Raw genomic sequence first — 21,301 nt, 5'->3', positions numbered from 1 at the left:
ATCAGCTCGCATTCTTCAGTGGTAGATAATAGGGTAAACAATATTAAGTGGGACTACACAGAAACTGATCAAGATTGGGACTAGTTGAAAAATATGCTACACGACATATTAAAATGAAGTAATGCGCCAAAAACATCATACACTGCAAAATTCAACATTTTAATCCATCTTCCATGATTGCACATAGCTAGAAACATTTCCAAAAACACTAAAATTTCCGAAACAAAATAACTTTGTTTTCTGATACATTATATCGTCTTGAGTGAACTTTACTTAACAAGTTTGCTTATGCTAAAACGGTCGAAAATTGGAGTATTATGTTTTCTAAAGTGAGCAATCACCAGGCCATGTTCATTTCAATCGAAGGGAAATTCTACATAAAATATCATGAATTGGATTTTAAATAATGTATGATTATGGTTTTTTGATATTGAATCGCACTACAAATAATCGTGATTGAGACTGCCAGTTCCTGCTTTTCACACCTAGAGGGGCTATTTTTGGTGGCATTTTGCTATGAAGAAAATCTATATTCAGGAATTACAAATTCTGCGTTGGGAAAAAACTAATTTGCTTTTGACATGTTTTTACAGGATATACTCTGGATATATTCCTAAGAGATTTGGGCATAAAAAACTTATTAAAACTTTTCCAAATATATTTTTAACCTCTTAGGATACAATAATTCATTTGAAACCTGTTGCGGTTTTTAAAGAGGGCTTTACCTATAGTCCTAATTAAAATTTATTTTAGTTCCATCCAAGATAAACACATTCCCACTCATGATCTATATTCTTCAGTCAATAAAACTGTTATTCTGGTTCCAAACGTGTTTTCTAAAATTTAAAATAATACGTGTTTTCTAAAATATTTTTTCTGATTTTATACCTAAATCGACGTGTGTCGACGATAGCACAAAAAAATCGAATAAATGTCCCACTTAAGATCATTTACCCTACATCCCATATGGCTGCCGCCAGGCGCTGACAGCATTTCATTCCAACGATGCACTGGCTTGCCAGTTTCATGCATACGCAGAAGATACAATGATTACACACCACAGAAAAAGCTGAAAGCTCTTTCTTTCGGAGCTGAATAAATGGATTGGTGATGAGGTGGTTCGGTGGGAGAGAACCACGCTCTCTTGCTCTTTAAATTATATGTGGCGCCAGGTGCATGTTCAGATAACTTCACCACGGCGCGCGTTCCAGAGTGCATTGCGGTGTATACATTGAAGTGTGAACTGGCGTGAGCTCTTTCGTTCGTTTTCTTCTGGCAAGCGATAGTGCGGGTGCGATTGATTTGAGAAGCACTGGTTGCTTCGTTGTGTAAAGGAGACGGCGTTGGCTTTTTGGATGCTGATATGATTTTCTGTTGATTTGATATGAGTTACTTTGTAAAGCTTATTTACGAGTTTACAAAGCATTTTTACACTACTCGGGGAAACTTAAAATACTCGGTCCTCAGGGCAAACTGGGAAAAAGTTTAGGGTTTCAGCGTGAAAAAAACACTTTCTTTTTTGATTTTTTTCAGAACTTTGCGTGATGCGAATTGATCAAAACTTTTGTACATTATTGTGTATCATTTCAATAACATGCTGTAATTTTTCTTTGCAAAAATATCGACTCGATGACGCAGCTTTTTGTAGAACGTCTCTGTAAAATACATGATTTACGGTGTTACTTGCCATTAATCAACTATTCTCTGACATATTCAAAGAATGTTCTCTTAATTCTAACGACAGAAGCAAAAAGAACAAAATGTATTTTTTTAAACCGACTGATTAGGAGACCCCCTTAACAACAACCAATTTTGAAATCTTTTATTAGGCCCAAAAACTTAATGCTGTAAAAATGATCGTTCAATCAACCATATGGTTTGAAGCTCGGTAGTTACACAGATCGATCCCCTTAATTTAAATGATTTTGATGAGCACATTATACATGATTTTTTCTATGTTGCTACTTAAATAAGCACGCAAATGAGTAATTACATGATTAGAGACGTCGGCAAGCCCATTTCACTCATGTTTATGCAGGTTATTTTATTTGTTTTTTTGTTTTCTGTTAGCAAAGCTACAAACAATGTTTCTCGTGATCAGTTGCTATTATGTGTTTATTAATTCAGAATATCTGTAATTTGCGTTCGGTAACTTCGATAACATATTGACGAATAAAACAGTTTAGTTTTTAACAGTTAAGTGGTAATTGGTAGTTTCGTACGGTTGAGATGGTTTTTGTAATAAAATCACATGTTTGCAAAAAAAAACTGCTCTTTGAGGAAAACTTTTTTATCTTTTCAGTAACGTAGACCCTATGATCATAGATGAGAAAGAAAATGCCGCAATGCCTGCCTTATACGTGGAAGGCGTATTGAGCCATATCGTCTTCAGTAGCGAGGTCTTGGTGGGCAACGTACTTTGAAAACTTTTCGTCGCCATTATTTTATCAAAATACTTTTCCAACTCGGACATTTTACCTCCGGCCCAGAATCGGTCTTCCAAACCGAGTACGTACAATCGGTACATCAGGCAACCCAATGCAATATCGACTAGGGTGAACTGTTTGCCCGCTATCCAACTGTGTTCGACATTTTTTCTCGCCAGATGTAGCTCCAGCTCCGACAATAGCTCTTCCAGCCCATCCAGCAGTTTACGATAGTATTGCTCGTTTGTTAGAACTTCCCGCTTTCGGTCGTGGAAATCGGCCTTTTTAAGTAGCACATCACTGAACGCCGGAAATGCACTGGCATAAGATCTCAAACGAGCGCTGACATGTTCGTCACGTTCTAAAATCGTGTAGCGGACTGGCTGAACAAAGGGCGATTTAGGTGACACCACCGTGTGCGGATGCAAGAACGAACCAATCGTTATTACGCCAATCGGTATCTTGTCCAGTGTAGTTTTGAAACGTTGTATCTGTTGTTCCACGTCCCATGGTAATCTTAATGGTTTGTCTGGAATATATGAAGCAAGATTTAATCTTTAGTTTAAACGGTAAGCAATGGTTAACCTTGGGGGAATTTTTCCTCCAGATAGTCCAGAATGCGGCTGGAACCGGGTACGACTAGTAAACCGCTTTGCAGAACGGGCAATTCTCCCCGCGGGTTTAATTCTAAAAACCACTCGCAAAAATGTTCATCATTGGCAACGTCAACTTCGTACTTGGTAAACTTGATGTCCTTCTCGTAAAGTGCCCAGAGTACCTGAAACAATAAGTACGTTGATCTTTTATTTACATAACATTGCGGATATTTCCAGTTGCTGTCAGACGTTGCAGATTACGGTACATGATACATCTCTGCGCGTGCATATGCGGAATAATATTTGATCAGTAGATAAAACCTGGGGGAGATCAGGGCTAGTTGGCCGTATTTTGTATCATTGTGTATACTATCATTGCATCTTGCAAAAAATGCAATGCACAAAAAAGCAGATTGTTGGCGACAACTCAGAATTTCATCGAATAAATAAATGATCTTAATTCGGTTTTATAAATATAAGTATGTGTGTGTGTGAAAATCATACCAAATTATTCAGGCTCCAGGGCGTTGGCGGTAGGTATCGTATGTGAATCTAACCATAAATATCACAAACGTTTAAAATATTATTATGTGAATATTCAGATTCTTCAAACCACTAATATAAAATATGACAGATTGTAGAATATATTTCACGCTATGTACTTAAAATACACAACGAGATACATTGCCACATTTTTAACACAAACGGAGAAAGAAGGGTTCCGCCCTAGGGGCAGGTCACTCTAACAAATTTGCATCAAATTAGAAAAAATGCATTTAATTTCCATTTTTGCATGAACTTTGCTTTTCCTCGCAGAAAAGGTAGTAAGCTGCGATACCGAGCGGCTGGAAAAAATTCGTGTCAAGTGTTTAGCTCCCATATTTTTTGTTGGGAAAATCGTATTTAAGTACTTCTTCGCGTATTATGGATGGTATTCGTCAAGATAGTGTCGTTATGTGTGCTTGTTGTCAGGCTTTGTACCGGTATCTCCACGGCGGATAAAAGCCTGCAAGCAGTGATTAAGCAGAATATGGTTCCGCTTTTCGAAGCTCTGCGGATATTCTTCAAGGGAGGATCTGTACATCACCGAATGACTTGGATGCCCTTCAAAACACTCGAGCCATCCAGAAGCATTCGGGACATGGGTGTTGTCTTCTGTAGGTCCAGAGCTGGTACACAGGTGCGGCCACAGATTGGAGGGGTAAGTTTTATATGAGTCAGCAGGTCCAAGATTGGACGCGGCGCTCACAGTTCATGTTTATATTGAGCACCAGTTTCGGCAGCTGGTACGTCGGTGCGGCCACAGACTAGACCGGTAAGTATATATATTAAGTAGGATCGTATTTACAAGTTTTCTATAGGTCTTAAATCCTTACTAGGTCCCAACAGGGCCCGTACATAAATACTAAAGCTAGGAAAAATACACACTTCCTTTTTGTTCCCGTAATAATGCCCTAAGGACAATGAAAGTTTAAAGCGCACGTGCATTCAAGTGTTGATTTAGCTTTGAGATCGGAGTCACTCTAGGTTTGCTCTGAACTGACAATTTTATATAGATTGTGCAAGTATTAGAGCAAATCTAGAGCGACATCGATCTAGAACCGAGATCAGAATAAGTGGAGGATAGCGAGTAAAGGCGCTTTAACCTAGGCTCAATAGCCAGGGCAAGGAGTAAATACCTCTGTCCCATCCCAAAGGAGTGACATTAACCTTCTTAGCCAAGTCACTCCCAACGTTTTATCATAACCCACTATAAACTGAAACGGTTGGTACGGTTGTCCTCGTTTCTTCCTCATTCAAGTTTCAAAACGATTCGTTGGTTGAATTGCTCATTAAATGAATAGTTCAATTGCCGTATAATATTGAAACATCTTCAAACCCAACTCTGCACAGTAGGCCTGGCCGTTTTAATATTTGCGTCATATTATAATATGCTTCAAATATTAATGTTGACAAGAAAAACACTAAAGAATAACTGCAGTGTTGTTGTTTTGAAAATATTTATCCTATAGAATTCAAACGCGATTGATGTATTGATGCTGTCTTGAAAATATTTTTATTGACAATATTCTGGTCAAAATACATTGTGAATTTCCATTTTGATGAAAAAAATGCATTTAATTTCGCTGATTTTTCAAAATGCATCATTTGAGATCTGCCCCTAAGTTCCACCAATTTATCCCTACCTCCAACTAACCCCGGTCTCCCCTACTATGCGTAGCCATGGCAAACGAGATTTGATCATGTGTTACAATGAACAAATAATGAGAACAAAATCTAAACGGTTGAGATACTGATATTATACGATAAGAGAGAATTGTTTATAGTTGATGGATAAAACAGAATAGCCTCGTTCTATGATGACAAGAAAACGACATAAATCGTTTATATGAGCATCATCTAGAATGCTATCATGTCATGCCGTTGTGTTCTCAGTCCATGCGGTTCGCGAACAAAGCTGCAGATTGTGATGCAGCTATGAAATTTGGCTCAATTTTCTTTAAATGAACAAATTAATCGTTTTGGTACAAAGCTTTCAAACTTTAGTCAAATACCCTCTCGCAGGTTGATGGGATTGACGGTATTGTAAACATCATCAAGCCACAATAGATTCAATAGGGTTATCTAAATATAAGAACCTTCCATATTTTTAGTTTCTAATTGCATCAAGTTCTACTACTAGAGGTTAATTAGTTCTCATGTTAATAATCCACCAATCATTATGACTACTCAGGATTTGATTTATATAAGAAGCCCGCTTCAAGATGTTGATTACAATACGCCTCAATAATGGTGTATCAAAGAGGCCGGGGGGCTGATGTGAGCCTTTTTTCTGTTCTATACCTTTCCTCCATTTACCCGCTCATAACCAACAATCAACCAGTAACAAATAGATAATTGAGAAAGGATGTGCTATGTATGGTGGTTGGCTATTCAAGTATTAGTAGTGTTTGAAGTACTAATGTATATATTTCATGTGATGATCATAACTTCAGCTGTATCTTGTACCTGTCTAATCTACTACGTCTCTCATATATTGTCTTTTATTTCTACTTTTCGAATCCTATACTGCCATTCTACACCCGCCTTCAGCTGGGTCAGCAAAGATGGTGATAGTGAAGGTCTTAACACTCACACATTCTCAAACGCGGTCTCAAGCCTACAGAACCTACAAAAATGCCCTAGCGCACACGATTTCGAATCTATCCTTGTTCCTAGAAGCCTAGGTCCATGCCTTCAACTGGACCAATTAAGAAAATACGCTCATACCTATTAGACAACACGTCTCATGGCGACATGACCGCGAACCCTATCGATATAAGGGATCCCACTCTCTGCCAGAATTTTAACCGCACCGAAAATTTAATATCAGACTCACGGTTCGCGCGACCATTCAAGAACACACGCAAATATGTTACAAAATCACGCCAGCGTACAAACGTTAGAGCCACTCGCGATTTTCCAAGCAAATTACGCCCACGAACTCGCAAACATGATTACACCACAGAAAACAGACATCCATGATCGAACAAAAATATTAAAAAAAACGTGTGTAAACGCCACACCAACCTATCCCAACTATCCGTCAAATCCATTCCGGAACCGGTTCGAAATCCTGAATGGATTCAGTATGGAATCTTGCTCAAAGAAAACAACCGATTCCGACTCAATCGGTTGATGCATTTGAGCTGGAATTCATGCTGGAAGTCCGAACCGGTTCCGGACTAGTTTGACTGGGTAGAGGAAAAACCGTTGTCAATTCTGTCGAACTAGCCACAAAAAACATGACGACAGTAGCGCACCTGGTTTGGATATCCCAACTACCTTCGAAATCGTTAGAGATTTTATACAAGTTGAATACTGAAGATGGACGTCTGTTCTCTGTGATTACACCTCGGTGATAAGGTGAACGTCTCTCCACTCATAAACTTACCAACGCGATCTCAAGTATCAACCTACAAACTCCCGCGCCCGCGCCATCATGAATCGGGATCGTCCGGAAGTCTCTATCCTTGGTACCAACAGTCTAGGTCCATGTTAATTAATAAAAAAATAAAATTGAAAGAATAAGAAAAAAAACCTGTTTTAATCCACCTAGCGGTGCAATTGTGCCTTTCTCATTTCTCTAAACTATGGCACGGAGGCTTTTTATGTTCAACATAATTGTGGAAATGTCCATTACATTCTTAGTACACTTTGCACTTATACACAATGGCATGCCAGCCACGAACTTGATGAGCTACGTGTCGACGGTGAAACACTTGAAACAAAAAAATATCATACTCCATTAGCCTAATCAGCATTAGATCAATGTTATCTGCTTGCTATCTCATTTTGTCATGCGGGGATGGGTATGTGAGGAGGGCGAAAGTCCCATGAACGAACGACTCCCCAGCTTAAATTGGTATGCTTTGTAATACAGTGGTGGTTTAAAGATGATGGGGTTGAAAGGGAGGGGTATGAGGTGGTGGTCTGAGGGGTGATTTAAGGAGATTTTTAAAGGAGGGGAGTGAACAGTAGAGGGGGAGTGTAACCCCTCTCCGTAAACCATCAACTACTCCCCTGTTAAAATCCAGAAACCTTAAGCGAGTCGAAAAAAAAATTTGGCCGGGATTAGGTTGACGTTTTTCAGAGTGATTGCATAACCTTTCTATATGAGAAAGGCAAAAATGTGCAAAATCCAAAAAAGTGAACCTTCGTCAATTTTTTTTCGTGTTTGCATCAAATCTCGACGTTTTATGCACCTTGAATACATTTAGCATCAAAAATAAAAATTCTATTTTTAATTTTTCCTATAGTTTTTATGAGAAATTTCTGTGTGGCCGCACTCTAAAACCCGTAATTCCGGAACCAGAATTCCGATCGATCCAAAATTCACTAGCAGCCGATGGGAAGGTTGCACCTTTCATTTGAGACTAATTTTGGGCAAATCGGTCCAGCCATCTCTGAGAAAAATGAGTGACATTATTTGACACATACGCACATACATACACACACACATACACACACATACATACACACATACACACACATACAGACTTTTTCCGATCTCGACGAACTGAGTCGAATGGGATATGACACTCGGCCCTCCGGGCCGGGATTAGGTTGACGTTTTTCAGAGTGATTGCATAACCTTTCTATATGAGAAAGGCAAAAATAACTCCCATATCCATATTTACGAAGTTACAAACGCAAACTCGCCAGCGCACGCGATCATGAATCGGTCACTTCCGGAAGTTTCTATACTTGGTATCAACAGACTAGGTGTTCATGCCTTCAATGGGACGAATTAAAAAAAGAATGCTCTCATATCCACTGGACAACACGTTCCACGGCGACATGACCGGGGACTCTAGCGACATGGGGTAACTCCACTCCCTGTCAGAATGTGAATTGTACACCAAAAACTAACTATCAGAATGAAGGTCCGCCTGACCATCCAAGAACGCACGCGAATATAGGAATGGCCACACGGTTACAAAATCCAGTTTTGTACACGTGAAGTCACATACACGCGAGCACACGTGACAAACACGTTAACATACGAACGCTTAAGCCCTTCGTGATCAACAACGCACACCTACGCCCGCGATCGCGCAAACTTGATAACACCCCGCTGACGAGAAGCCCTTCCGGGAACCTAGCTCTACAACTCCAGTAAGATTGCCCTCGAAAAAAAATTGACTCACGTTCTAGCTTACTCTTCTGCTCCCATATGTCACAATTTGCTATGGACCCTCTCCATTAAAACATAATGTATTGAAGGTCATCCAACAATTACAAAATTCTAAAACCGAGTACAACACCATGCTCTCTGCTATACTTCTAAACTAATATATCATTTCAATTAATCAATTATCTCGCTAACTGATTGGCACTATTTAGCCATCTAGCAAAAATAGGTTGATCTGTCCAGAAAATATTTTCATATAATTTCATTTTGCAATTGAATATACAATAATGTACTAATGACCTTGGGTGTGGGTGAATGGAGAACAATGTCTAGTTATGTAAAGTATGCAAGCCAGGCGCGATGGACTACCCAAGCCAGGCTTGGATCACATACATTTGAAGTAACATACACGTTGCTTAAGGAGTGATCTCATACCCTATTCTGCAGTTTTCATGTCGCCACCTGCGTGACAGCTTGGTAAGGCCTAACTGGGGCCCTATTTTTACAGTCACGTCACCAAGTGACTAGAAGAAAAATTTTCGACAAACATATGATTACGGCTTAAAAGACAACTGTCAAAATTCAGTCTACTTTCTACTTCTGCCGCAGTCAGACATACAATTGAGCCAAGTGAACGATCTAGTGTGCATTGTCTCGAGAACAAAGGGAATATCGGATTAGTCTTGTCATCATGAGTAAAGTTGACGAAAAAGCTCTACTCCGACCCAACGCTGCAGTCGTTGACTTTAAATTTTGTTTAAAACGACCGAGTTTTAGTGAAGTGGAATACCTTCTGAAGGTAAAAATGCAACTTATGCTTGCGGAAGTCTTGTACCTTCAGTATCATCATCTTCGCAATGTAGTGTTAATATCATTCAACACGTTTGCACAAGCCGAGCGTTTCGTTTTGAAGAACAACTTAAAACACGTGGTTGAAAGTGACAACGTTGGAATTAAGATTCCCGTACACATTGAGAATGATTATATAGATGTAAGGTTATATGACCTATCACCTCGTACCCCTACTGAGCCAATTGCAAAATGCATGTCGCAATACGGAGAAGTAGAATCCGTTACACCTGATACTTGGAGAAACTTCTTCCCGGGTACTCCTAACGGCGTTTTTGTAGTGAGGATGCGGGTTGAAAGGCCTATACCCTCCTACTTGGCAATAAAACTCAAAATTCACGGAACTACAATTATGCAAACTACGCTATGCACTCATGAGAGGTAAACTCCTACGTGCAAGTATTGTAATCAGACAGCTCATCATGGACAACCTTGCGCGGAAGATGCAGAGGAAAATGCATCTCAACCGATTGCCAACTCATCTTAAAACCAACTTAAAACAGAGTTTGCAATACCAATGCCTGAACCACAAACGGTGGCCAAATTTGTGGCAGCTGTTCAGACCATAATGACAACCGTAAAAGAATCATCCAGCACTCCAAAAACAACTGTAAGCAACATCGGCAACGAATGCAGTAACAATGACGACGGATTTACACTGATCAACAACAAGTGCAAGAAGCAAGGGAGAACATCTGATCCTGGATACCAAGCCAGCTTCGATCGGGACGTGAAAAACAAGAGAGAATTAAATGACCCCCCTGACGCTGTTTGCCAACAGACCTCGCGAAAAAAGGTCTCCGCTCGCAATAAAAAGTTGCGCGCACGAGATCCAATTAATTTATTCTTGTTTGTATTTTTATTTTTACATATATTGTAAACGTATAAAAGATCCACGGCTCCGTTAAGCTACCGCTATGAGCCGTGTCAAATAAACGAATTAAAAAAAAACTGTCAAAATTCCTTTTGAAAGGAAATTCCGGTCAAACCGTTACTCGCCAATCCCAGATGATGGTAGTAAACAAAAGAGAAAAGTTTTCTCTTTCATTAACCGCTGTGAACTGTGTTCGAGCTGTAACGATTTGTCCGGAATTTCCTTTCAAAGAGAATTTTGACAGTTAAGCCGTAATCATATGTTTGTCGAGATTTTCTTCTAGTCACTAGGCGACGTGACTGTGACAATGTGGCCACTGGTGTCGAATTGGGTCACTTAAGGTTGCCTAACGTATTCTTGATGGTCACATCACTAGCGTTTTTGCATTAGAATCGACAGACAGCCTTGGTTGATTATAAGATTAGGGAATATGTATAAAGTGATATATAATGTCTTTTTCGCTTCAGATAGTTGGTATTCGCGTCAGTAGAGCCCCTTGAGCATCTCATATACGAGTTCCGATAGGAAATAGAGGACTCGATGACAGAGATCTCGATACTATGAGATGATTGACCGACGGTGTTAAAATGCTGGAGAGATGAGCAGCGGTAAGCGAGTTTTTCAAGAGAGAACTCAGCTAAAACAGCTCAGGAACTGTACGGGATGGTGCTGTGCCTGTGGCCTTCGACCGTCATGGTTCATTCTCGTCGGTTCGGACGTCTTCTTGGCTGGTTGGTAGATGTGTGCCCTAGTTTTTGGACCCGAACCCGACGTGTTCGGTTTCTGCAAATTTAAACTTCTCGGGTTCAGGTCGGGTTCCGGGTTTTAAAATTTTTATTACACGGGTTTGGGTAGGGTCCGGGTTTTTGAAATTTTAAACTTTCGGGTTCAGGTTTTTCGAATTTGGATTCGAGTCGGGCTCGGGTTTTAAACAAATCACACCCAACTGTTTCTTGATGCTATTTACATCTATACATAACACCCAGTCTCTTTTGTGGTATTTAACTTTACTACGCGGTAAAATGGATGACACATATAACCGTACTAAATTTTACCACCTTTCGTTAGAATTCGTCATTTTTTCTGATGGTCAAATGGTTGGTGTTAAGTCAGACCGGACTATGTTGCAAAATCTTAAAAAAATGAGATAATGATAGCACTGGATAAAGGGTTTCTTCGACTACATTCGACTTTTGCTCGAGTACATGTTAAATTAAGCAAGAATTATAACAAAAAATAATTTCGAATTATAACGTAAAGGATGCTGCGATTCAAACTTTAAACTCGTTTTCTCGAAATCAATTCAATGTCACTTAGTCCGGTGTAACCTAACACTGACCAAATATGTTATTTGTCGGAAAATATTGGTTCAAGCGAGTAGAAATCTTCGGAAAGTAAAGACAATACAAAGCTATCTATCGATCCGCTCAGGATTGGTCGTTTTGACAGTCGCAAGCATTCGAAAAGTTTTTAAAAGTGCCGAGAGTGCTCTGAATACTTTTTAATACATATTGAATATACAATAGTACATTAAGATTTAACTATGTATATTGTTAACAGAAACATGAATCAATGTGATAATTAAATTAAAATGCTGCCCGATTTGCATATTCTTAGTATAGTTACGATCTATTGACTACAAAGACCGTTGCAGCCCGGGGACAATTTGATAATTCCCATATATTGAACTCACAAATTTGGTGGTATGTACTTTGATGGCGTCATGGTGGCTCAAATTGAGCAACATTTGAAAAAGACACATCGTCTTATTTATTTTTTAAAAGCAGATAGTTCAGTTTCATCCAAAAATTTATTTTTAGAGACTGTCTTTGTTGCGTCAGACTTAAACAAAAAAAAGTAAAATGAAATAAATCGATGTTATAACTTATAAGTGATGAAACATTTTGGATTTGAATCAACATCTCCCCAGGAACTTAGTCTTCCGACAGAAACCTTTCCGCCAGGTTTCTGGCTGTCCTTGGTTAAGCTAGGTTTACCAAATAGGCAGAGAGCAAATGAAGGCCATATTAAATCTCTACTGAGATAAATTTGTATGATGTTGTACCGGTGCTAGATGTACTGACGGCGTTCATAACATACGGTACAAAACACGTTTTTTACTTGAAACTTCTACAAAAACCGCTAATGCAGTGTTTTAATACGTCGAATTCGTGCTCAAAATGAATAGCGTCTAAACCGTTAACTTTTTTACATTTTAACGACATTCAATTAGCTAGAGATTACTGGGTAGGAAAAGTTATGAAAATTAGAGCCATAGTACTCAAGTGAGAGCAAGGATGTGAAGTAAACAGGTCGGAAAACTAGAAGTGGCAGGGTCATAAGAATAGGCTTAATATCGTGCGGGCTTAATCTTTGTCTTCTGTTAATGAGGGTCGAGCTTAGGCAGTATAACTACGAATCACCCGAGTTCACTAACATGTGTCCTGGTAATGATAGACGTGTCCATCTTTACCGTGACAACCGATCATGTAATCATAGTTTGAATATATGAGAAAGGTACGATTCCACCGCTATGTGAATAAAAACAGGTTTTAAAATGCATGATACTTCTAGATTTCATGTTATCTCGAAAACAATCAATTTTATAAGGAAATCAACTTTCTGGAACTTTACATATTTTTGCTTTTCTCATGTAGAAAGTATATCTTGATCGAAACCCAAATGCTGAATGAACAAATCAGATTCGATAAAAAAGATCTTACATGTTAATGTTCTGTATAATTAGAAAAGAAAAGCTGCTCTTAGTATGTACCCTTGGGGTTTTATGCGTAAATCCTACTCGGAAAAATATCTATTCTTGCTACCAAATTCTAAACATACTTTACTACGAAAATAATCAAATTGTTTGCTCAGTTGAGAACCTTGTTTGGTGATTAAAATATTACAGACTCTGCGACTAGGTTTATTAAATTTCGTGAATTTTACCAGCATTTGCTTTTGCCTACACATGCCTCGTATTTTACAATCTGCCGTGAACATTATCCAATAGTCCCGTTCTCGTGACCACACTGGATGTAGTTACTTACCCGTATAGTGAAAACTTCACACCTCATTCTTACCTTTTGGCAGTAATAGCTGTACTGGTTGCAGTATAGAATTAACGAATCGCCACTGGAGAACTCTGGTCGTTTTCGTTTGGGTTGCTCCATGTTTGCCGATAGCTCAAACTGTGATGTTGGCCAATCACTCCAGAAACGAAGCCAATTACAAATATTCGATAGCCTTGTCCTGACGGTTCGTTTCCCGCTGCAATACTATGTTCTGAAGTTTTTAGACTGGCGACGACACGCGACAATAACCGCGGTCACATGTTATCACTAGCAATTATCATGCTCGAACGCTCGCTCGATTGTACGCTCGCTTCCCGCGAAGATCGGTAAGAGCTACGATGTGACTGAGATTCAGTTCATAACTAACCGCGCACCGGCAATGATTTTGCGATGAATCGTTTGGGGGTGGTTAGATATGATGAAAATATATGTGAATATGTGAGTCAGCGGGTGTAGTTATTGTTAATAAAACTTACGGTTGTATCAACTAATACTGACTGCCTGGTTGGTGTGATCTTTGTTTGTTGTCCTTGATGTTGTGTAATATGGTATTTCTTCGCCCAGTGACTGCAAAAGTAACTTTCTTTCATTTTGTTTCAGAAGAATGCCGATAAAATAATGATTATAAACACCCGTCATCCAACAAAATATGATAAATTGGAATAAGCAGCGAAAACATCGTAGAATAACCTAGCATGTTTCTTAAGAGTAGGGATAAGATATTTTCGGTGAAAAAATCGTTTTCGATTTATTTTGACTATACATACAGAAAGTGTTTGTCTATTCAGTCAATTTCAATACAATAATGCAACATCTGAAGAATATTTTATTGCAATACACTCAAGTTTTTTTTACGCGGTTTTTTTTTGCGCGGTATTTTTTTTGCGCGGTATTTTTTTACGCGGTTTTTTACGCGGATTTTGAAATTCACGCGGTTTTCATTTACGCGGATTTTGAAATTTACGCGGTTTTCATTTACGCGGTTTTTGAAATTTACGCGGTTTTCATTTACGCGGTTTTTGAAATTTACGCGGTTTTCATTTACGCGGATTTTGGAATTTACGCGGTACCCATCAATGAGGTTCCCTTTATCGCGGATTCTTAAATTTAAGTGGTCTTCATTTACGCGGATTTTGAAATTTACGCGGTTTTCATTTACGCGGATTTTGAAATTTACGCGGTTTTCATTTACGCGGATTTTGAAATTTACGCGGTTTTCATTTACGCGGATTTTGAAATTTACGCGGTTTTCATTTACGCGGATTTTGAAATTTACGCGGTTTTCATTTACGCGGCTCGTATCCCCCGCGTAAAAGAAAACCTGAGCACTCAAGTTTTTTTTTACGCGGTTTTTTTTTGCGCGGTATTTTTTTACGCGGTTTTTTTTACGCGGATTTTGAAATTTACGCGGTTTTATTTACGCGGATTTTGAAATTTACACGGTTTTCATTTACGCGGTTTTCATTTACGCGGATTTTGAAATTTACGCGGTATCCATCAATGAGGTTCCCTTTATCGCGGATTCTTAAATTTAAGTGGTCTTCATTTACGCGGATTTTGAAATTTACGCGGTTTTCATTTACGCGGATTTTGAAATTTACGCGGTTTTCATTTACGCGGATTTTGAAATTTACGCGGATTTTGAAATTTACGCGGTTTTCATTTACGCGGCTCGTATCCCCCGCGTAAAAAAAACCTGAGTGTATTTCATTATTATTTCTATAGTGGAATTAAACGGAAGACATCTGTCTTAACATGATCATTCCAAAGCAATTGACGTAATGCATATCGTATGAACCTGCACTGGGCGGCTTCAATTCTTTGGGTCCAAGTTGCATGGTAGGGGCATCAGATGATGTTTGCGGATTTCAACTGTGAGCGCACCAGTGAACAATATAATGATTTGAAACATAAAGAATTCCGGAATTCGTTGGATATTTTGAACAAAAGATAATGGGTGTATGGTCAACGCGTTGCAGCTGAGTTCCAGCAAAATTGTAGTTGAAAGTAAACATGATGAAAGCTGATAACAAAGCATTTAGCTACACTAAACCATCATATTTCTTTTACACCAACTGTAAAATATCAACGAGATACTGTAGCTCACGGCAATTGGCTTCTTTCCGTATAACTAGAAATATTTTCAAGTCGTCGGCACAAAACAGTTTCCCTCCACGTATTAAGAATAGAATCACATCATTCACGAACAGTAGGGTGACCATGCGTCTGGTTTCCCAGGACATGTTCTGGTTTTACATTGACTGTCCTGGTGTCCTGGGAAGTCGAGAAAAATGCTTGATTTGTCCTGGAAGCCTAATATATTTCTATTTATTCAGTCTTCGCTTTTCACTATGCTCCAGATCGCAGTTACGCAGTTAACTGCAACGTATACTCATCCTCCATCGGAATGCGACAAACAAAACTTAATACAGTCGAATCTCCCCATTGAACCTTCCGATAGTTTTTTTTAATCTCTCAAGAGTGCCTCGTCAATATCGATGAAACAATGGTTACCAGCGCTTCTTCTCGGCTCAAATCGCCTTTCAATCCGGGATCCGAAGAATTCCCTTTGGTACCTCTGAAAAGACACATCGGCGTTTTGGTGCTTCTGCTTCTACTTGTGTTCACTTGCTAGTGGCTTTTATTCGTCTTACTGGAAATCCATTCCATAAAATGAAAAATATCAACTATCGTGGAAAAATTTCATTGAGTGCTCTCTCGAGCTGGGGATCATGGAATTAATACAGGGTCGATACCAGTACCTATTCAGTCGCTCTGCTTGTTAACAGTGCAGTGAATCAAACGAACGTTTGTACCTAAAGTCTGCTGTCTATATGTACCGTGACAGTATTATAAACAAGCAAAGCAAGCATAAAATTCGTCCCAAGCCAGTGTGAACAATAAAGCACCGTTACTTTCAACGGTGCGATATCGATCAATCATTTAAAGATGTTTGAAACTCAACAGCAAAATTGAACAGCAAATTTGCAAATGCAGTTCAGACTAACGGAAGTCGTCGTTATACAAGCCCACCACACTCTCGTTACCGATAACGATTAAAACTTTGGCCATAACTGAAAGCTACGCTATGGAAGACAACATGCAATGCGTCGTTGAGCATGATAATGTTAGGACCAAGATACCCGTGTATATCGACAGTGATAAGAATGATATGCGTCTGGACGATCTACACCTGGGTACTATTAATAAATTTATTATAACCATCATGTCGGAATACGTAAGATTTAAGTTTGAAACCAGGAGAAAATTTTTCTAGGTATTTCCAACGGTGTTTCTTTCGTGAAAATGCGAGTGACGGAACATATTCCGTCATATCTGAACTTTCAATTCAAAGCAAAACGGGTGACCAATTCTCAAATCACGCTGTGCACGTATGAATGGCAGATCCCTGCGTGCCCTACGTTGTTACACAAGAAGACACTACGAGAAACCATGTACACAAACCTCTAACGAAGCAATATCAACTGCAAACATACCCATCACACAGGCCTTCATCAACATCAACTAAATCACAAACCACTGGAGTTGTAACTCAGACACCAACGAATACTGCAACAACAAAACCTACGCACATCCACAAGCAACAAGAGGCAATGAAATAAATCGATCTTCAATAAGAAATAAGATCTTTACGCAAAGTAACAAAGTGCGTACACAATATCCGATGGATACACAATAAAATTCGTTTTTTATTTCGATTATAGAGGTTTTAACCTTAAGGTCATTTGCCGCTTCAGGTTAGAAAAATCTCTTATGAAAATTTCCAACCCTATGTGCGGGGTCAGGGCTCGAACCCAGGTGCGCTGCATACAAGGCAATCGATTTACCAACTACGCTACGCCTACCCCCAATTTGATTTATTTATTTTTATTTATACATTGATAATATTAAAAGATCCACGGCTCAGGTAATGCATTGGGGCGTGGCAATGTCGATTGAGAGGTAGCGGGGGGAAGCAGTACTCTTTCGACTGTCCTGGTTTTTTACTCGTCTGATATGGTCACCCTAACGAACAGTGAAAACAGTAGCGGATCAGTCGTACTACCTTGAAGAACTCCAGAATTTATTTATTTATAATCTCAAGCAGCTTAAGACTACTGTCTTTTTATTGCTACAAAGCTTTTCTGGTAATTTTAGCCTAATCAAACCACAACGAGCAGATACAAATGTCATAATTTAATTAATTTAAAAAAAACTACACTAACTGAAATACTCTTTACATTGCTTCTTAAACCTAAATATTGATTGGTTGTCTTTCATTGATGATGGCAAAGAATTCCAATGGTAAACACCTCGCACAAAAAAAAGAACTTCCATATTGGGCAGTTGAGTGAGCTGGAATAATGTAGTTTCTAACGCGAACACTACGGAACGGCCTAAGTTTTTCGTACAAATATTGTGGGCTTATTGACATTACTATTCTGTGCAGAAGTATGCAGGATCGAGCATGGTTGGAAAAGGATTCAGATACATTGTCGTAGTTCACGGTGAACATCAAAGCTGACAGAAGAATCGGGCATGTATATAGGGAATCCCATAGAACAGTGTTTTTTAACCGGGGGTGAATTCACCCCCAGGGGTACGTCAGATTATGAGTTATTCCGGGTAAATTTCGACTTTTTATCCTAACATTTTCATCGAATTATTGTCTCTATATTGTAGAGTCAATAATTTGATGGAAATATTAGGATAACAAGTTGAAATTTACCCGGAATAATTTATAAACGTACCCCTGAGGGTGAATTCACCCCCGGTTGAAAAACATTGCCATAGAACATGAGAGAGTAATGCGTATCCCCTATTAGTTGCCATTGGAATCCCAAAAACAAGCTATAGTTCGGATGACGGTAAATATTTTTTGTTAAGAGAGAACAAACAAGAATTGGGATACTGTCATCGACAAAGGGGACTCCAAAATAAAATGTTTACAGGTATATTAGAAATTTCGTCTCTACATTTAAATTAAATTATTACAGAACATGTTATTAATTTATGTGTTTGTTTTTCTGCTTGCTTCAATACACGCGCTCTCTGTATACTTTTCTTTTTTTTTTACTTGCGCTTGTTACTATTGTATTCATTCTTCTTACTGTTTCGACGAGTAATTCGATAAGAATAACATTAAAAAAAAGATTGAAAAGAAGACTTGCATTCATTAAAAATTAAACGAAAACCGAAAATACTCACTTGCAGCCGTCCTCTGTAAGATAGTATTTGTGTATATAGCATTCAATGAATCAATTTCTTTCCTGGTTTAAGAATGTATGTGTGTAAACGTGTATTTTTTGCTAAATTCATTCAATGAGTTTCCCTTTACTTTAAATATGTTTTAAGTGTTTTTCTTTTAATTTTTTTTTATTCATTCGACTTCAGCTTTGACTCTTAAGTAGTTCTTTTTCGTTTAGTTTTCTGAAATTTCCCATCTTCTTTTTCTTATCTTTCTGTGTTGCACAGTCCAGTCTCCAATTTACCGAACGTGTTGTGTACGGATAGTTTGCAGCGTTTACAGCGGATGAATGTGAATATCTATGTGTGTGACTTTATATTTGGATGAGTGTTCGGATGTACCAGTACCTGCTACCATTCCTTACCTTACCGTGTCCGGTTTCTTTGTTTGCATACTTTATGTCGCTTCGAATACATTACACGAGCGTTTAATTTGATGTAGACACATGTGTATTTAATTCTGCGCAGTCCAATAAGTCGACGGTGAATAGCCTTGCTTAGTTGCAGTCTTGCCCTGGCTGTTCGATTGCGGTCTCTGACCACTGCTGTTGGAATCCTGCCGATGAAAGAAACCAAATCCATTATTATGCAGCTAGTGAGCATTTTTTTCAGCAATCACTAGTAGTAGTAGTATTAATAGTAAGCGGCTACGGAAAAGCGGTTAATAGTGTAGTCGATTCTATTTCACAAACATAACAACTACTTACCCTCATCACACCACTACCACTATTAAAACTTCTATTGTCCATCTTCATCGTGCAGTGAGCGAAGAGAGACAATTCCAGCCCCACCGGACAACGTTTGATTGATCGCGTTTAGCACACGCCGTGAATCGCATGTTTTGCGATGAAGGAGCGGGCGTTTGTGTGCATGTGTTAGATGGCGTGGATGAGCAAGTAGTTTTCAATGCGTATTCAACCAAAATCAATACAATAAACGTTTTGGTTTTTATGTGTTGTAGTTTGGTAAAAAAGAAAGAAAAAGAAAACCGAATAGTATAGAAAAAAAACAATAGAAACTTAATGACATGCACAATATTAAATATCTACGACCGACCATAATGAAAAATGTTGTAGTATATGTAACGAGCTCACTGAATTGCCATTCGTATGTTAACATTTTTGTTTAAACCCAACTGCTTCTCTTCTTTTCCTATGATTCAGAAATAGGTATTGACAACCCCAAGTAGCTTATAAGAGGACCGAATTTCAATTCATTCTTATCCCGATGAAGAATATGTTTCGATTGTATGCTTTATCACTCATTCGTACGGTGCAGCGCAGTCATGCAATTATTTCAGATGCAAGCTGCAAACTGAATCATGTTTCTTTTCTGGCTTTGGGTGGAATTATCGAACGAAAATGCACCAGACATAGATTACGTAGTTCACATATGCTCAAAATGGAAAATGCCTCAAATTTGTTCACATATACCAAATAAATGAGTTGCTTAGTGAATTAATAAATCTTTCCTTTGAACTGAAGCTATTCGACTCTGCGTGAAACTTCAGTGAGCTTGAAAGTGAAGGAATGGGGGTTTCGATAAATTCACACAGAAACTGAGATTTCGCGCAACGGATGCCTGTATTCTTATAAATCTTTATTGTTTTTAACATCGTCTATATTCAGCTAAATTCAGCCATTGTTTCGTAAAACAAACAAGCCTATGAAAATCAACATTCTTAACATTAAGCCATGTGCGATACATACTTCGTTGAGCAATTAATAAATTTGCAGCTCTTTCTCTAAATTAATTAGTGTGACGGTTCGATGCAAGGGCTTTACTTTACCTTTTGTGCGGAGGAAGATAATACATTTAAATATAAATAAATAAAATATACGAATGTTTGAACAACTACTATCTTGTAAATACTTTTTTTAATTTCGATTATATAGGTTTTAACCTTAAGGTCATTCGCCTCTTCGGATTAGAAAAATCTCTTTAAAAAATCTAACCCTATGTGCGGGGTTGGGATTCAAACCCAGGTGAGCTCTACGTACAAGGCAATTGATTCACCAATTACGCTATCGGCCGCTAGAAGCATAACTGTCCCATGTGCTATGGGAATCCCTATACACATGGGATAATTATGCTTCTAGCGGCAGCTATGCTCACCCCGCCTTTTATACTATATATAATACTAAAAAAATAATATGGTAAAAAAACAAAATAACTCATACTCAAAGGCATGTAAAATGTTATAAAAGTGTGCACTATCATTCTAAAAAATAAGATCTTGAAAAAATTCTACATATTTCAAAGAAAGCAAAATCTCATTCATGATTTGATTTGCTTTATATAAAAAAATCCAATGAATTTCCTGTAAAATTTCCATGCTTTAGAAGTCTACATCTCATAGATTTTCATCATTACAGTTGAAATCAATAAAAATCGAAAACGTAAAAATATCGTTTAGATATTTTTAGTTACACCTGAAGACAAAAAATCTCCAATGATATTTCCAAAGAATATTTCATATTCAAAAAAAAAAACAGAAAACCTCATAGAACTTCTTAACAACATTTAAAATCTAGTCTGCTTCCACCTAGCGAAGACATCGGTCA

At 38.3% G+C, this 21,301-nt stretch overlaps 2 protein-coding genes across 8 annotated transcripts in view; both read right to left on the bottom strand.

The window, feature by feature from the left end:
- Nucleotides 1–2,274: 2,274 nt before the first annotated feature.
- On the bottom strand, nt 2,275–13,852 carry LOC131689595 (ganglioside-induced differentiation-associated protein 1). The gene is made up of 3 exons (XM_058974795.1): nt 13,500–13,852; nt 3,012–3,204; nt 2,275–2,955 (listed from the first exon to the last, which is right to left on the bottom strand). The coding sequence occupies exons 1-3, from the start codon at nt 13,587–13,589 to the stop codon at nt 2,291–2,293; spliced, it is 948 nt and encodes a 315-aa protein (XP_058830778.1). The 5' UTR covers nt 13,590–13,852; the 3' UTR covers nt 2,275–2,290.
- Nucleotides 13,853–18,428: 4,576 nt separating this feature from the next.
- The window catches only part of LOC131693388 (protein lingerer), a 34,517-nt gene continuing 31,644 nt past the window's right edge, over nt 18,429–21,301 (bottom strand). For 4 of the 7 annotated variants that reach the window (XM_058981159.1, XM_058981160.1, XM_058981157.1 and 1 more), the window contains 2 exons: nt 19,445–19,486; nt 18,429–19,293 (listed from right to left, as the gene is read on the bottom strand). In XM_058981159.1, the coding sequence (XP_058837142.1) occupies nt 19,192–19,293; nt 19,445–19,486 (144 nt within the window). In that variant the 3' untranslated portion in view covers nt 18,429–19,191. The remainder of the gene's footprint in view (nt 19,294–19,444; nt 19,487–21,301) is intronic. The other 3 variants (XM_058981158.1, XM_058981163.1, XR_009306235.1) reach the window with 2 other exon arrangements.

This window comes from Topomyia yanbarensis, chromosome 3 (assembly GCF_030247195.1).
Source record: "Topomyia yanbarensis strain Yona2022 chromosome 3, ASM3024719v1, whole genome shotgun sequence".
Taxonomy (NCBI): domain Eukaryota; kingdom Metazoa; phylum Arthropoda; class Insecta; order Diptera; family Culicidae; genus Topomyia; species Topomyia yanbarensis.
The sequence above is the reverse complement of the archived record's forward strand: the minus strand, read 5'-3'. Positions and strand labels throughout refer to the sequence as shown.

What these genes read in the sequence shown, in the direction of transcription:
- LOC131689595 (XM_058974795.1), bottom strand. Translation starts at nt 13,589, where the DNA reads ATGGAGCAACCCAAACGAAAACGACCAGAGTTCTCCAGTGGCGATTCG. An exon ending in ACAGCTATTACTGCCAAAAG is followed by an intron (nt 3,205 to 13,499) that starts GTAAGAATGAGG and finishes TTATTGTTTCAG; the next exon opens with GTACTCTGGGCACTTTACGA. An exon ending in GGAGGAAAAATTCCCCCAAG is followed by an intron (nt 2,956 to 3,011) that starts GTTAACCATTGC and finishes CATATATTCCAG; the next exon opens with ACAAACCATTAAGATTACCA.